At 32.9% G+C, this 18,266-nt stretch overlaps 1 protein-coding gene across 1 annotated transcript; it reads left to right on the forward strand.

The window, feature by feature from the left end:
• The first annotated feature begins 9,657 nt into the window (after positions 1-9,657).
• Positions 9,658-15,035, forward strand: LOC108487072 (protein farnesyltransferase subunit beta). Its single transcript, XM_017791299.2, has 14 exons — positions 9,658-9,956; positions 10,029-10,115; positions 10,207-10,312; positions 11,457-11,492; positions 11,706-11,788; positions 11,865-11,918; positions 12,181-12,232; positions 12,422-12,486; positions 13,152-13,208; positions 13,377-13,449; positions 13,561-13,647; positions 13,724-13,904; positions 14,012-14,139; positions 14,589-15,035. Exons 1-14 carry the CDS (start codon positions 9,841-9,843, stop codon positions 14,823-14,825), a joined length of 1,362 nt encoding a protein of 453 aa, XP_017646788.1. The 5' UTR covers positions 9,658-9,840; the 3' UTR covers positions 14,826-15,035.
• The last annotated feature ends 3,231 nt before the right edge of the window (positions 15,036-18,266 follow it).

The raw sequence follows: 18,266 nt of genomic DNA on the forward strand, positions 1-18,266 counted from the left end.
TATGTTGGTGTTCTTTTATCAGGGAAGATTCGGCATTCTTCCCCAATTGGTCTTCTTCTAAAAACTGAAGTTTCTTAGTGGCTAGACTATGATGTGCCTAAACCCCATTTCTTGACCAACAGCTTTTAATGCTGATACAGATTCCGTCATATCCTTATTGGCATTTCGTTTGAAATTACTTCCCCTAACCAACAAAGGGGTTCATTTAAACTAGATCACACATTAACACGACAGAAATGATTTATGCAGTTTGTTATTAATATTAGAATAAATCAGACAATTACAGATTTAACTATTCTATTTGAGTTGACAACCATTCTAAACTATTAAATACTGGTCATCTATTCAATAAATTTGAGCAATTATAATTAAAGCAAAAGATGTATGAATATTAAAGAATAAATTAAATCTCACAAATCCATTGAATCAAACTTCAATTAACCTTAAAAAAAATTAAAAAGAAAATAAAATAAAACTAAAAGTGAGTAGACATGTTTATAGAAAATAGACGAGAAGTTAAGGCTAATGAGAGATTTATAGCAAGCCTCACGTACGATTATCACCCGCCATTATAAATGCTTTGATTTGTTGTCGTTTGAGTATTCTCAATTTTACCCTTAAATTGTTGATGACTCTTGCCTTTTTGTTTATTTATTTGGATCAATATTAAATTTTAAAAAATTGCTACTTAATCATCCTAAATTTATAAAATCGATATTTACTATGGTGAGAGTCTGTTCTTCATATTGGCATATCATGCTCTCAAAGTGCATAGTTTATCTCTGGCCACATGCATGTATTATATTTTATATATTTATGAAAACAAACGTCATGCATATATGTATATATTGTATTAATAAAAAAAGATGGTGGTGAAAGGGTTCCCATGGAAATGACTTCATATAGGTATATATATATATATATAGTGTTTTCCATTAGACAAGGGAATTTGTGAAGGACTCCCATGAGTAGTTACATTCATCATCTATATTTGTATCATATCTATAATTTTACATGTTATATCTTCATTTCTTCATTCATCACGTAATTTCGAGCCAAGTAGTCTTGACTGATGGTGGTGATTCATTGTGGCAGGACCTTACTCTTCATATAATTTCAGGCTACAAGAGCCACAATAGTGCAATCGACCAACAATTTCTTATCGTAATCCTCCCCCATGCATTTGGGAGTTGGATCTATGTAAGCCTTTCACCATATGCGGAAGCAACACCACCATATTTTTCACAAGCTCCCTTCATGTGTTTAGGAGCAGTGCCACATTATTACTTTTCGTAAGCCTTCCCCTATGCGTTCAGGAGCAGGGCCACTTTACCACCTTTCATATGCCTCCTCTAAAGCCATCTCATTACCTTTCGTATGCTTCCCCCCATGCGTTTGGGAGCAGGGCCATCTTATTGTCTTCATAAGCCTTCCTCCATGCATCTGGGAGTAGGGCCATTTATTACTTTCTGTAAGCCTTCTCTTATGCGTCTAGGACCAAGGTTATCTTATTATTTTTCGCAAGTCTCCACATATGCGTGTAGGAGCAAGGCCACTTTACCATATTTCGTAAGCCTCCTTCTATGCATTTGGGAGTATGCCACTTTACCACCTTTCGTAATTGTCCCATTATGCATCTGGGAGCAAAGGCACTTGGGCTCTTCCATAAAACCTTCGGGCTTTTGGTGGAGGTGAGGCATATCTTCTACATTTAGGTCCCTCCATGAACCCTCTAGGCTTGCGGTGAAGGTGAGCCATATCTTTTACATTTAGGTCCTTTCGTGATTCCTTTGGGCTTTCAAAAGAGGTGGGGTGTATCTTCAACATTCAGGCCCCTCCATGAACCTTTTAGGTTCTCTACGAAAGTGAGGCACATCATCTTCATAAAGATCAAAGTTAAGTTAATGAATAAATTTTATAACTACGAGCACATGCACTTTATTTCTCCAGATCAACCACATTTCCTATGCACTTATCCAATATTACTCGTAAAAAACTTAGGCCAAAAGCTATATTCTCTACCATGATTTATAACAATGAATATTTTGCTCGCAGTTTAACAAAGCATTTTGCATTTCTTACGCAACGGATAATACATTTTCTTACGTTTTATATCACCAACGGATAGTATGCATTTCTTGCGTTTCATATTACCAACAAATGAGTCACATCTCTTACATTTTATATTGCTAACAGATGGCTTGAACTTTATCTATTTTACATTTCTAATAATTGCATCCGCGATATACATACGACACATTCCTACTGCATAACTCCGGATCCTTCAATTGACAACACACCACTCGAGTATACATTATACATTCTCAAATTGTCGAGCTAATGGGCATACCACCCGTTAAATCATAAAGCAAAGTTTATACAAGTCAACTATGAATAGAAATACCATTTGTAAACACATTGTTAAGAAGGGTACACATGGATTTCAAAAGCTTTACAAGGTATCGTATATTCTCGGGTCAACTAGCCAATAGACTGTACCCTCTACCCAACTACTTTGTTTGCAATGACTACCATTAGCGAGGAAAACCTGTAGATAGTCTCAAGGCACAGTCACTTTATAACGTACCTCTTAACTTGGGGGGAACTATTGTTATATCTCTACCTCAATTTGGACCTATTTGGACCTTTTATTGGGCCACCTAGGGCCCATTAAGTAGCATAACTGAGTAGGAACCCTGTTAGGATTTGATAATTTGTTTTTAGGTTGTTTGGATAATAAATCTCGTTTATTTAGAGATAGTTATTTGTTTGATTTATTCAAAGTTATTGAGTCATGTACTCCTTTTCTTTCTCTTTTCAATTGTGAAGTACAACTATAAAAAGCCATTTTCTCCTTCAATAATTCACATATTCAATTCTTTTCAAAATTCTCTTTACCTTACATTACCTTACATTTGGTATCAAGGCTTCCTCATGGGACCTGATTAATTTAGAAGCAGCAGCTTTCTAAGTGATATTTTTAGGTAATTGAAGATGGTAATAGAGAGTTCATTTGTGCAGTCTGCTGTTCTAAAATTTGATGGACATTATGACTACTGGGCAATGCTCATGGAAATCTTTTTGCGATTAAATGAATATTGGATCATAGTGGAAAATGTGGTACCTGCAGTAGTAGAAGGTAAAACCCTAACAGAGGCAAAGAAGAAACAGGTCGAGGATCAAAAGCTGAAAGATTTGAAGGAAAATAACTATCTAGTTCAAGCATTAGATCATTCAATCCTTGAGACAATCCTTAATAATGATACATCCAAAAGTATATGAAAATCTATGAAATAGAAATTTCAAGTTGCAACAAGAGTAAAACATGCACATCTACAGGCTATGCGAAATGAACTTGAGATTCTTAAAATGAAGACTGGTAAATCTGTTAAAGAATAATTTGCTCAAACTCTCACAATAGTCAATAAGATGAAAACAAATGGTGAGAACAAGACAGATGCTGAAGTGGTTTCAAAAATTATGATATCAATAACTTCCAAGTTTAACTATGTTGTGTGTTCCATTGAAAAATCTTAAGATACAAGTATCTTGACTATTGATGAATTACAGAATAACTTGTTGGTGGATGAACAACGCATCAACACGAGTTCTTTAGTTGAATAAGCATAGGCGTTGAAGATTTCTTCTAGGGAACAGTTTGGTTCAAGAGGTTGAGGCTGAGGTGGTTATAAAGGAAAATGAAGGGGGAAAGGCAGACAGAATCTTGATAAAGCCACTGTGGAATGCTACAAATGTCACAAATTAGGACATTTTCAATGGGAATGCTCAAATAAAGAGGCAAACTATGCAGAAACTCAAGAAGAAATACTATTGATGGCATTTTTGGATACAAAAGATGTTAATAAAGAGAATGCATGGTTCCTTTATTCGAGATGCAACAATCACATGTATGGAAAGAAGGAATATTTCATCAATTATGATGAAGGAATATTTTATCAATTATGATAAAAATTATAAAGATACAGTGAATCTAGACAACAACACAAGCTTGGCTGTAACAAGAAAGGAAAATGTAAGATCACTAATGGATGGAATGGTGCAGATCATCATAGGAGTTTTTTATGTGCCAAAATTGAAGAATAATTTACTAAATGCGAGGCAATTACAAGAGAAGGGGCTGACTGTTCTATTTCAACATGATAGATGTAGGGTATATCACTCTGAGAAAAGGTTGATCATGATACAAAGACGGTTGCAAATCGAATGTTCAAGTTACATGTTGTTATTGCAGTACCTACTTGTTTCAATACAACCACAGAAGAAAATGTTTAACAACTCTAGCATTACAGATATGGGCACTTGAGTTATAAATGTTTGAAAACACTCTAACAGAAGAAGATGGTCAATGGCTTACCAAAACTCAAGTCTTCATCAGAGCTTTGCAAGGAATGTATAGCGGGAAAGCAACACAAAGCACCATTTCCAAAGAAAAGCACTTGGAGGACGGCACAAATTCTTTAATTAATTCATGCTGATATCTGTGGGCCAATCAAACCTGCTTCAAATAGTGGAAAAAAGGTACCTGGTTACTTTATTGATGACTTCAGTAGAAAAAACTTGGGTTTATTTTCTAACAGAAAAAGTAGAGGCTTTTGTTATTTTTCAAAATTTTGAAGTTTGTATTGAGAAAAAATCAAATTCATTTATCAAATATTTACAAATTAATTGTGGAGGAGAATTTACATCACATGAATTCACAAAATTTTTTTATGACAATGGCATTCAAAGACAATTGGTAGTTGCATATACGCTGCAACAAAATGGAGTAGCGAAACGCAAAAACAAAACTATTATGAATATGGTACGCAACATGTTTTTCACAAAGAAGATTCCAGAAACATTCTGGCCTGAAGCAATCAATTGGATAATATGATAGTCGCTAAACTAACTAAAAATTCGACTAAGGCAAGTGCACCTATCGAACAGTAGTATAGTTAATGTGAGACCAGAAATATCGTATCCACAAGGACTAAACATACTAGTAATTACTATCCTTTTATTATCTAACCTAAGAATTGGAGGGATGTTTTCTAAACTAAACTTAATTATCTAATTAACTAAGGACATGATAGAAATAAAAGTTGGAAAATACTTTTTGGAAAACCGATGGAGAAGACAATACTTAAGGAAAAATCCACCTAGACTTCACTTATTACTTCTTAATTAGATGATTTATTCACTTTACTTAATCCATAGAAATCCCTAGCTTATGTTAATATCTCTCTCGAGACTAAAAAAATAACTGACTCTAGGTTGATTAATCGAAATCTCTTTCTAATTAAAACCCTTATTGTCGCATTAACTTGATCTATGGATTCCCCTATTAGATTTGACTCTAATTCAATAGATTTATGTTGTCCTATCTCTAGGATTGCATGCAACTCCGCTTAATTATGGAAGACCTACTCTTAAACAGGGACTTTTGCTCCACTGAATAAGCACATCAAAACTTGAATTAATATTCTGGAATATTAAAGCAAGGATTAAAACTCGTAATTAAAAATAAGAACAAGTATTTATCATATAATTCAAAAGATAATAAGATTCGTCTTAGGTTTCATCTTCCCTAGGTATCTAAGGAATTTAGTTCATAATAATGGGAGAAAACATCTCAAAATTGGAAAAATAACAAAACATAAAGAAACCCAAAAACTTCGATAGAAATTGAATGGAGATCTTCTGTCTTGAAGTAAATCCTGCTTCCGAGATAATTTCAATGGCTGTCTTCGAGTATTTTCTGCCTTCTATCTTTGTGTCTTCCTTGATCCTCTTCTAGGGTGTTTTTATAGACTTTGGAATGCCCACAATAGCCCAAAATTAGCTTTTTTCGAATAGAATTAGACTTGGGCTCGATAGGGACATGGTCGTGGGCCACGCCCGTGTGAAGGTGCTCTGGCCCTGTGTAATTCTGATATGGTTTTAAGTCAAAATTGCCATGGAACATGGGCATGTGAATTACCCATGTGTATCACACGAGCGTGTGAATCACCCGTGTGGAAGTATCAAGGTCGTGTGAAACACTGAATTGGGTCTATTTTATCTATTTTTGGCTCGTTTCTTACTCTTTTCGCTTTCCTATGATCATCTGGATATAAAACATGAAATTAAAGGATTAGGAGCATCAAATTCACTAAATCTTATGATAAACCATCTGAAAATATGCCAAGCATGGGATTAAAAAATATTACTTTTGAGGTTTATCACAATACATGTTCTGAATCGAAGCCCAACTCTTGCTGTCAAAGATCAGACACCAGAAGAAGCATGGAGCGGAGTCAAACCATCAGTTGAGTATTTTCGTATTTTTAGTTGTATTTCTCATGTTCATGTGTCTGATTTTAAAAGAACCAAATTAAATAATAAAAGCATGAGGTGCGTTTTATTGGGGGTTAGTGAGGAGTCAAAGGCTTATAGACTTTACAATCCAAACTAAAAAAAAAATTATAATAAATAGGGATGTTGTGTTCAAAGAAGATAAGGCATGGGATTGGGATGAAAAGTATGAAAACATTGCTGTGTGTGACTTAGAATAGGGAGATCAGGAAAATGCAGTGACTGAAATTAATGAGATTGAAGAGGAAGGCGAATCTGAAGCTGATAATGACATAGGGAATCATTCTTCTGATATTTCAATTAAAGATGATGTTTCTAGTACAGATGAAAAGAGGAACAGGGCACCACCGGCTTGGATGAGAAATTATGAGATTAGAGAATGACTTTCTGAAAAAGATAATGAAGCTTATTTGGTGATGTCTACAGCTGGCGATCTTGTTCATTTTGAAAAAGCTGTTAAAAGTGAAAAATAGATGAGAGAAATGGATGCAAAAATAATACAGAAAAATAATACATGGGAATTGACCCAATTACCAAATGGAGCAAAGAAGGTAGAAGTGAAGTGGTTTCATAAAACCAAATTTAAAGAGATTGGAGAGGTGGATAAATACAAGGCTAGACTTGTTGTGAAGCAGTATTCGCAATGGTATGGAGTAGATTATACTAAAGTATTTGGCCCTGTTAATTGTATAGAAACAATTCGAATGGTTGTAGCATTTGCAGCTCAAAGAGGTTGGACTATCTACCAATTAGATGTGAAATCAACATTTTTGCATGGTGAATTAACTAAAAATATTTTTGTAGAGCAATCAAGTGGTTATGTTCAGTTGGGAAATAAGGGGAAGTTGTATAAACTAAAAAAAAAACTTGGAGTTAAGAAAGCTCCACGTGCCTCGTATAGTCGAATAGATGCTTACTTCATAAATGAAGGATTTGAGAAATGCGATTATGAACATACTTTGTTCATAAAAGGGCTAGACATGAAAACGGTAATTGTTAGTTTGTATGTTGATGATCTTATTGTTTATGGTAATGATGAGCAGCTGATAATTGAGTTCAAAAATTCTATGAAGAATGAATTTGACATGACAGATCTTGAGAGGATGAGGTATTCTCTTGGTAGTGAAGTGTTACAAAAATCTGATGGCTTTTTTATCAATCAAAATAAGTATACATCAAAGGTGCTAAACCTTTCAGAATGGATAAGAGTAATTCTGTTAAGGTTCTATTAGTCTCTGGATTCAAGCTTTCAAAGGATGAAAATGAAGTCAAAGTGGATAAGACTTACTACAAGCAAGTTATTGGTAGTCTTATGTATCTTACTACAACATAGCCGAACATGATGTTTATGGTGTGTCTTGCTAATAGATACATGAAAAATCCTATTGAGCTACATTTGCAGGTGGTAAAATGAACTTTGAGATACTTGAAGGGTACTACTAAGTTTGGAATCTTCTATAAGAAGGGAGGAGAATATGAACTTATTGCTTACACTGATAGCGACTATGTTGGAGATATAGAAGATAGAAAGAGTACCTCTGGTTATGTGTTTTCATTAAGCTTAGGAGCAATTTCATGGTCTTCTAAAAAGCATCTAGTAGTTAGTTTGTCCACCACAGAAGCTAAATTTATTACTGCAACATCATGTGCATGTCAAGCAGTATGGTTACAAAGGGTGTTGGCTAAATTAGACACAGGATCAGCTAGTAGATGTGATGACCAAACCTCTTAAGTTGGATTAGTTTTGTAAGCTGAGAAGATTCTTGAGTGTCTGTGCAAAAGCTGACAAAAACTAAATACTTAGAGTATTTTTAGTTCAAGAAATGAATTGTTAGGATTTGATTATATGTTTTTAGGTTGTTTGGATAATAATTCCGGTTTCTTTAAAGATAGTTATTTATTTGATTTATTCAAAGTTGTTGAGTCATGGTCTCCTTTTCTTTCTCTTTTCAATTGTGATGTACAACTATAAAAATCTATTTTTTCTTTCAATAATTCACATATTCAATTCTTTTCAAAATTCTCTTTACCTTATATTACCGTACAAACCCCAACTAACTTATAAATACTCTAAGATACCACTTAGTAGAGGAACTCCTCCCTATTCTTAACCCTAATACACTAAATCTTCTGCCACATTTGCTTGAGACCCTCTACCTTTCCCTCTCCCAACCCTAAAATTTACCTCTTTTTCTATCTTCGTTGATACTGTGTATCAACACTAATCCTTTAAATGTTTGAATTTAGTAAGTTAAAAAATTAAATTAAATTTTAAAATGAAAAACTGATAATGGATTTGGATATCCGAATCCAAATATATTTGTTGATATAATGATACAACAAGCGAGGAGTAAGGAGGTGGATGTGGTGGTGACGATGAAAATCGATTCACCTAGTCCGGGTGGAGAGCTAGAGGTTATAAAGAGTAGAGATGGAGAGGGTTTGATAGTGAAGCTATGAAAGTAAGTTGGTAGGGTGTATGCTAGTATATTTGGAGAGCCGATCCTTTCTTCATCGTCTATTGAGGCATTTATAGGCAAAGGTCTCGTGCAGGATGGTATTAACATTTTAAACTTGCCATCAAGCCATCATTGCAAGATGCATAGAGCGGATATCTTCGATGGGACGAGGATGTCTGTGATGAAACAAATCTTGTCATTCACTCTGATTTGGTGGTATGGAGCAGTTGAACTCACGTGGGGTTTGGTGACAAAAGAGATCACATTTTTAATAGAAGGGCAGGTGTTTGGAGAGATGGGTGGTCATCTTTCTTGGACAATTACCTTTCGCTCTTCTGGTTGTTTAAAACAGAAGATCTGATTTCCTGGCAACCTTCCAGTCGGTAGTAAGTAGAGTGTATCAATCGGTTGGCCTTCCTACCTACCATGTATCCTTGTTCGTGGAGGGAGCTATAACAATATTGTTTGCAAAAATATTGTAAATTTGAATGATGGATTTTAGAATCTGAATTCTCAAAACTAAAAAAAATTTTATATAATAAATATCTATATTTACTTTAAATCTATAATTGGTAGTAGTTAGAATATCTAAAATTAAATGTTATTTAAATATTAATATCCCAATTTAATGAGTAGATATGAAAACCGATAAGTGTTGGATGCATTAATAAAGACATTATACCCTTAAAGAGAATACATGTTTGAACTTTGAACATAATATTACTAAGAGACAATCTCAAACCCCGAATACAGACAATAAAACGGACAAAGAACATATGTTTAGATATTCACAAATATTTGAACTAATGGGATGGATAAAGGTAATCTTCTGATGGAATAACTTCGATGGAATAACTTCGCATTACTAAGTGTCACTAATTATCTTATCTCCGTTACCAAACAGTTAAATTCTCCCCCAATTTATTTTTTCCTTTTTTCTTTCCTCCTTTTTTTTTTTCTCTGCAATCAAAGCGAGTTGTCAACTCAGTGTCTCAGTCCACTGATCACCGGTGCCGATTTTGAAACCATGGAATCGTTCAGGAGTTTAACCGTAACTCAGCGGGATCAGATATTGGTTGAGCAACAAGTCTTCGACATATTCAAAACGTTCTACAACCTGCCTCCGAGTTCTCAATCCTTCATGTAAATCCCTAAAGCCCTAAATTTTAGAAACTTTTTTTTGTTTTGGATTTTATATTCGACTTTTTCTGACAGGTTGGAGCTTCAACGAGAAAATCATGTGGAGTACTTAACGAAAGGATTAACAGGGCTCGGTCCTTCTTTCTGCGTATTAGATGCTAAGTAGATCACTTTTTTAGCTGTTTTTTTTAATCAGTACTTCAATTGATTACAATTCAAAATAAAATTGTAATTTTTATTGTTTAATCTGCAGTCGTCCTTGGATTTGTTATTGGATACTTCATTCGATTGCTTTACTGGACGAGTTTGTAGATCCTGAATTGGAAGATAATACTATTGATTTTCTTAGTCGTTGTCAGGTAGCCAAATTTCTGATATGCATGTGTATATACATATCGATCCAACTTGAACATCATTATAAGTGAAATAATCACGTTAGCATTTGCTGTTATTATTAATAATTTGGTTTGAAGAATGGTTGTTATTACTGAGTTACTGAGGATATGGTCTTAAACACGGCATAAAGATTTGCATTGCTGATCTCAATGAATTGGAAAATGCTTTGTATGTTCTGATTATCAGTTAGAAGATTAAAACTAGCATTGCAAGTGGATAAGTTGCATTTATTATGCTTTTCTATTCCGATATATTACTACAGAGTATTTTCTTGGCTAGTTGTATGGTTGCCTTATGTTGGAAGAAATGCATTACTTAAAGAAGTCTTGTGCTTATGCACATTGATTGATATGCCATAGTGCGTGTGCCCTACTCCATGTTTTACCAGCTTAGAGCTTGTGATACAAGCATGAGGAGATAAAACCACACATGCTTCCAATAGGATTTTGTTTTTGATTAAAATAAGGTTAGGAATCTTTAGTGAAGATTATGGTAAGTTTAGATTGTGTTAGGACTTTATAAGAGATTTACTTAGGATAATATTTGTAATTCAGTCGTATCTCTTAAAGTGTATGATTGGTTGAAACATATATTAGGAGTTTAATTTCTTTTAGTTTACTTAGGACTTTGACATATAGATACTTGGTTTGGCCACCATTGTTAAGGATGGAGATTTAGGTTTAAAAAACTTTCATCATAAGCCTTTTTCTTGTCACGGTTGAGTAATTCACCCTATTTTTCTCTCCATTATCCGTTTTATTTATTCCCTAACATGTTATCAAGGACAAGTTATCTGTTATTAGTTACTAGTTATCTAGGAGTGTGGTAGGGAACCTTCTTATTGTTGTTGCTAGTCGCAAGTTGATTAGAGTTGGTATAGAATGAACTATCATTCTTGTTTTTCCATGAAAAAAATGTTTCGTTTTTCTGATTTGCTAAACTTGGAGATTCAGAGTTTTCTGGGGTCTTGGTTACATATCAACCTGGTGCTTCCAGTTGGTGCTGATGGTGCTCAAGCTCATTGCGCACTGGCTAACTATGTTGCTCTTTTCTTTTTCTGAATGGTTATCTGATACTTCTTTGTATATTTGTTCTTACTGCTGACAGGGTCCTAATGGTGGTTATGCTGGTGGACCTGGACAGGCAAGTAAAATTTTGGATATGATCATTGTTAAACTCTTACCTACTGTCTTCTGTATGCTAACAGTAATTAGTGGAGATGGCCTATTCTCGAATGATTCTTATTTATATGAAACATTCTATTTTGCTGTGTGGGTATCCTCTTACCGCCTTTCAAGTTATATTGCATTTCAATTATATATGAGAGAACTAAATGAATTTAATTTAATTTTCCAGATGCCTCACCTTGCAACAACATATGCTGCAGTCAATTCACTTGTTACTCTGGGTGGTGAAAAAGCATTGTCATCAATTAATAGGTGGTCAGGTTATGCAATAATTGAATTTGAAGTTTTTATTGGAAGCTATTTAACAGAAGTTTGCAATTTCCTTCAGAGAAAAACTGTACATGTTTTTGCGGCAAATGAAAGATGCCAGTGGGGGATTCAGGTATGACACATTTCTTCGTCTTTTTTCAAGTTTGAACCCACCTTCTAGTGGATATCATGAAATTTAATTTTTTCTTTGAAGTTGCTTCACTAAGAATGACTTTGTATCTGGAGGTTAATGTTTTGTGTAGTTGAATCTATCTACATTTAAGTATGTGGCATCATGTTCTTGGTATGAGGAAAATTCAACTTGTTTGTATCTTTGTCCTTGAAACAAGTATTTGGACTGTAATTTTAAGCATTTTTAATGATTTCTTTCGCAGAATGCATGATGGTGGAGAAATTGATGTTCGAGCATGTTATACAGCCATCTCAGTAAGTATGCAGTATGCTGAAAAGTTAATAATATCACTGTTTTGTTTGGAAAACTCCACTAATTATTATAGATCTAATGTTTCCTTTGGTTGCATATGTATAAATATATTATCGGTTTTTGTTTTTAAATTATGTACCACTGTTTTCAAGGTTATTCTTTGTGATAAGTCAGCCATCTTTGTTGACCAGGTTGCAAGTCTCCTGAATATTTTGGATGATGAACTTGTTCAAAATGTTGGAAATTACATCTTAAGGTCAGTATCTAGCTTTTACTTTGCTTTGAGGTAGTTATTTAAGGCAGCTAATCTGTTTTCCTCCTTTTTCGTCGTAAATCTATTTTAGGTTTAGTTGGTTTCCATGTCTGCTTTCTACATTTTGTTGCTGTTAGTAAGCGCATTTATTTGATGTGGCATGCATAAAAAGCCTCGTCTTAGGTGCTTCAAGGTTGGAACCTCTACTCATATTTCTCATTCCCAGGAAATCAAGGTGTTTTTATTGTAGTCTTCACTTTCTGTTGTTTTGAATTGTGGTAAACTTGAATGCTTCTCAGGACTGAGTGATGCGCTTTGGTTAGCATGAATATACACTGTTATAACCAAGGAAAGCTCTTACTGTAGCCAATAGCCATGTCGTCTGTCAGTAGTAGTGTTGGCCACTTTGTTTCATTGACCAGGGTCCATCCTTGGCAGCGTTGAATACCGAAAGGAAAAATGAAGACTCTTAGTGTCCCTATTAGTACATGTTGTCGTTCTGCTTCAATGGCATCACAAGACTTAATCTTCGACATATACTTCAAAATAATATTATGGGATGGGTTGGCCTTGGATTGAATGCATATTCTTAATGATTACTTGAGCTGTGTCTTGATTCTTATTGTGTCATCCATGTGACTGAAATCATTTATTGCATCTTTTTGAAGTTGCCAGACTTACGAAGGTGGCATTTCTGGGGAACCTGGTTCTGAAGCTCATGGGGGGTATGTTCTACTCTGCTCTCATCTTTGCATGTGTTTCAAATTATAAAATTATTACTTATCCTTGAAATTTGATTCATTGTTTACTTCCTCATGAATACCATATATGTCGTTTTGGAATTCACAATACTCAATATGAGTCTCCTAAAGTTGTGTTAATTTGTTCATCAGGTACACCTTTTGTGGGTTGGCGACAATGATTTTAATCAATGAGGTCGATAGTCTGGATTTGTCTGGCTTAACTGTAAGACCATATCATTTCACTTCTTTAAGTTTGTTAGCTTTCTTTGTACTAACTATGATAGCATTCTCTTGTGAGTATATTAATAATAAACATGTACTTTGAGTTCTATAGGATTGGGTTGTTTTCCGACAAGGAGTGGAGGGTGGATTTCAGGGCAGAACTAATAAACTGGTTGACGGTTGTTACTCATTCTGGCAGGTGATTTTTTATTTTTTATCATCTTATTCATGTTTTTATCGAGTTGAAATGAAATAAAACCAAGGAAAGTGATCAGGGAGGAATTTTTGCATTACTAAAAAGATTAAATTCTACTAAAGAAGTAAAACCAATACCATTGGGAGATGGAGAAGGTAGTGGTGAAGAAAGTCCGCAAACCACCACTTCATCAGATGCAGCTGGAGAAGAAGGTTTGAATGGGGATTTATCTCTGGGCGGCAGTCATTCCGAGATTGGAGGTATGCTGGTTTAGCAGTCCCTGATTCAGTTCTGTTTTCTTTTTTTTCTCTCTCTATAATTCATGGGAGTTGTATTTTAATTTTGCTTTTCGTCTTCTTGTTTGCAGATCAACACAATACCTCATCTCAAGATAATGTTATCGATATTGATCATAATCATAGTAAGGGGCATGCAAATGTGGAACCTCTTTTCAACAGCTTGGCCTTGCAGCAATACATTCTTTTATGCTCACAGGTTCAGTATTCAAACATGGTTGACTCAATATGCTTCCTTGTTCTTTGGTAAAGTTTGAGATTTAGTTTTTTACTTAAAAGGGTAAAAATTTAATAGTACATTTATTTTTCAATTTAAAAATAGTCCAAAACACAATATTTTCGGTCAAAATTTGCTTATACATAAGGATTTACTTTTGAATTTGGTATGATTACATGGGTGTGTTGATAAAAATTTTGATGTAAAATACTTATAATGTTAATGATTGGATCGGAATTTTTAAACCGAAAAGTAATTTTTTTTTAAAAATTTTAACTACAGGGACTAAATATCATATTTCATTCAAGTAGGACTAGCTGCGTATTTTAAATTTTTTTAATTTGTCAAAACTTATCTCCAAATCAAATTAGGCTTCAATATTTGTTGTTCAAATGAGCTTATATCTTTTATACCTCCTGTTTCGGAATCAGGAGCTGAATGGTGGACTGAGAGACAAACCTGGTAAGTCTAGAGACCATTATCATACATGCTACTGTTTAAGCGGCCTTTCTGTGTGTCAACGTAGCTGGTTGGAAGACGAAGATTCTCCACCCTTGCCTCGTGCTGTATTAGGTCCGTATTCAAATCTTCTGGAGCCCATTCACCCCCTATATAATGTTGTATTAGATCGTTACCGGGAAGCATACGAGTTTTTTACCAAGTCGTAAGCAGGTCTTTGGGCTTCCGAGATTTGTGGGTTCAGAATGTACGATAGATCCTGATTGACAATTAACTTATGAATATATAAAAGAAACATGTATAATTATGGTTTTTTTTCCTATTGAAATCAATAATCTCTCTTGTCAAGACGATATTGATAAGTCGATGGATGCTTTACTAAAATCTCAGAAATCAAAGAGGTAACGTGAATTCGAGAAGGGATTCAGGTCCATTGCATGGATGGAATGTAATTGTATTGATTTATATAGATGTAGACTTTGTTTAGCATGATATGAAAAACTTAGATTAGATTGGGATTATGGTTAGGAATAGGGTCACTACACTTGTGGTTTCAATTATGAAAAGTTTCATTTTGGTTATTATCGTTATCAGACTTATAATGTTTTGGTTATTTGTCTGTTAATGGCCTTTACATCTTTAACGGAGAAGTGGGGTGACATATTAATTTAAGGCTTAATATTTAATTTGATTACGAAAGCATTTAATTTGATGCTTTTACAATGTTTTCAACAATAATTCTAAAAATTATCTAAAAATTTTTACAAATATAAAAATTCTGAAAATTCATTATTTATTTTTTGAAATTATAAAAATATTTTTAAAATTATAATATATAAGAAAAAGGTTAAAAATCATTAAAAAAAGAAGAAGAAAAATCGCACTAATAATTTAAGAAATGGAATTTGGTTTGATTTGTTTCACAAATGATGAAGGAATCGTTCGCTCCATCTCGATCCCTAAACTACCAGATTGGAACGAATGCCTGGTGCAGCGAGGGCGAAAGCAGCTGGTAAAACAAGCTGGCCTCTGTAGACGATGGAACACGGTGCAACCTTTTTGTTCGATGGAGCAGATGTTGAACACCGACTGCTAGCTTCATGCCACCGTAGCAGAATCCTTTGCCGCTAATGAAATAGTAATCGAGTCCACATCCCTTCCAGTTCTAACTGTCCAGTTGTGGAGAAGATGATCAGCACTGCGTGACTCGTCGTAGTCTGTCTTGTTCACCTCTACCACATTCTGGTTCCGATCGTATACAAAAACTGGGGAATCAACAGATACAAACAAACAAGAAAGATGTATGGTTAAGAATTAGGCAGGTTTTAAACTATAATTTGAATCAAATTCAACTCACAGCGCCAAGCTTTTAACATAATGCTTTCATCTCTCAGGTTATGTTATTCAATCTCCAGAGATGAGGATAGCTCTTCAATGTCTATATTCCAATATGTCTTACATGTTATCATAAAAATGTTTTATAAAATTTTAACATAATTATAATTAATTTTTTATAATTTCAAAAATAAATAATGACTTTTCAGATTTTTGATATTTTTAGAATTTTTTAATAATTTGTAAAAGTACTAAAGTGAATGTTTTAGTTATGATATTAACCCTTGAATTAATGTGTCACCTTACCGTTAAGGTTGTAACCACCTTTAACGGATGAGTGATGAAAATGTTATAAGTTAATAACATTAGTGACTAAAATGTAACTTTTCATAGTTTAATAGCAAAAAAAAAATTTTACCAAAATTTAGTGACCATTTTGTAATTTACCTTTAGAAATATGCTGATAATAATTGTTTGAGAATTTTAAGTTTTAGTATGGGATAAATTTCAAAATTATACAATAATTTTGGTTTAATATGTAATAGTATACATAAATTTTGATTTTGTGTAATTTTATACATAAAATTTGATTTGATTCAATTCTCATAAATTATTAATGTAATTATTGATATAAATCATTTTATGTTTATATATTGCATTAAAAATAATTATATTTATTCAATATAAAAATAAATTGATGTATTTATTTAAATGTGTTTGATTGAATTAAAATTAAAGTTATACATATATAATTACACCAAATTAAAATTTTGTATATTAGATTACACATAAAATTAAAATTCATGTATAATTTTAAAATTGATCCTTTTAGTATTGATATAAAATGTCATTGCGAAATCTAAAAATTTAAACTTGGATGAGAGGTTAGAAAGTAAAGAAAAAAAAAAGGTTAATATCATAGGTTTTGATGTCAGTGTAAGAACTACTCATAATACCTCTTTGACCATAAATAGAAAGATAATACGTTTCAGCGCACTTGAACTCACGTATTCCTATTGACAACAATATCCATACGAATCGAGCTAAAACAGCATGTAAATCAGTTTTGACATAAATTGGCACACAATAAAAAAACAAAATAATTTTAAATTACTTTTTTATGTAAAAATAATAAAACATTCTTTTATTTTTCCAGAAACACTATCAAAGTTCAAAACTCAAAATGAAATATGATAGAGATATCTATACTATTATATAGAAAAGGAGGGTCTTACGTGGCACGTGTTTAGTCTATATAATATTGGTCAAATATCACTTTTAGTCCCTGTACTTGACACATGTTTAGTCTTTTGCATTTTACAGACAATTGGTCAATTATCACTTTTGGTCCCTCTACTAGGCCTAAAATTAAGATTTAATCTTTATAGTTGAATTTCTACAATAATTTGCTCCTTTCTTTTCATAATGTTTAGTCCAAATAGTTAATATTGTTGATTATTTCGATTAAATTTTTATGTGAATTTTTAAAACAAAATACTATTCTAACAAAAAAAAATATTGGCATGATAAGTTAGAATAAGTCTTTTAAAAATCTACATTAGTTACTAAAATTATTAACTGTGCTAATTATTTCGATTAACTAATGGCATGATTTCCCTCTTTTTAGTTATCATAAGATAATGGTAAAATTGCAATTTCGATTTCTCTACTATTCTCACATCTCACATCTAACATTTAATATTTATATTTTAATTTTACATAATTTGGTCATTTACTTTTACAATAATATTAATTAGTTCAAATAATTTACATTCTTATATGTAATATTAATTACCTTAGTATTTTACTATCATATCCTTTGCATGTTGACAAGAGTCAAAAATAAAAATAACAAGTTGTTTGTTGTTGAAAGGCTAAAGGTGATTATTTTCAACAATTTATAAATGTCTTAACAAAAAGAAAAAAAAAAGAAAAAGAAAAAGGAAAAAAAGACTATGAAAGTGGCAACATGGCTTAACCGTATTTTTCTATAGATTATATAACAATGGTCAAGTTTCATTTTTTATCCCTATCCTATGCTCAAATTTAAGATTTAATCATTATACTTCAACTTCTTGACATAACTTAGTACCTTGATTTTTACAAGTTCATTGATTAGCCCCAATATTTTATTTTGATTAAAACGATGATGTAATTTTTAAGAGTTGTTAGCATTGCTAAGATTATCTATTAAATTCACATCATTTGTAATTTTTTTTTGTTACATGATTACCATGTGAGTATTTTTTTAAAATAATTAAAATGTAATGGGGTAACAATTGGAATTGAATTTTAAATCCAAAAAGTAGAGAGAT

This window comes from Gossypium arboreum, chromosome 9 (assembly GCF_025698485.1).
Source record: "Gossypium arboreum isolate Shixiya-1 chromosome 9, ASM2569848v2, whole genome shotgun sequence".
Taxonomy (NCBI): Eukaryota; Viridiplantae; Streptophyta; class Magnoliopsida; order Malvales; family Malvaceae; genus Gossypium; species Gossypium arboreum.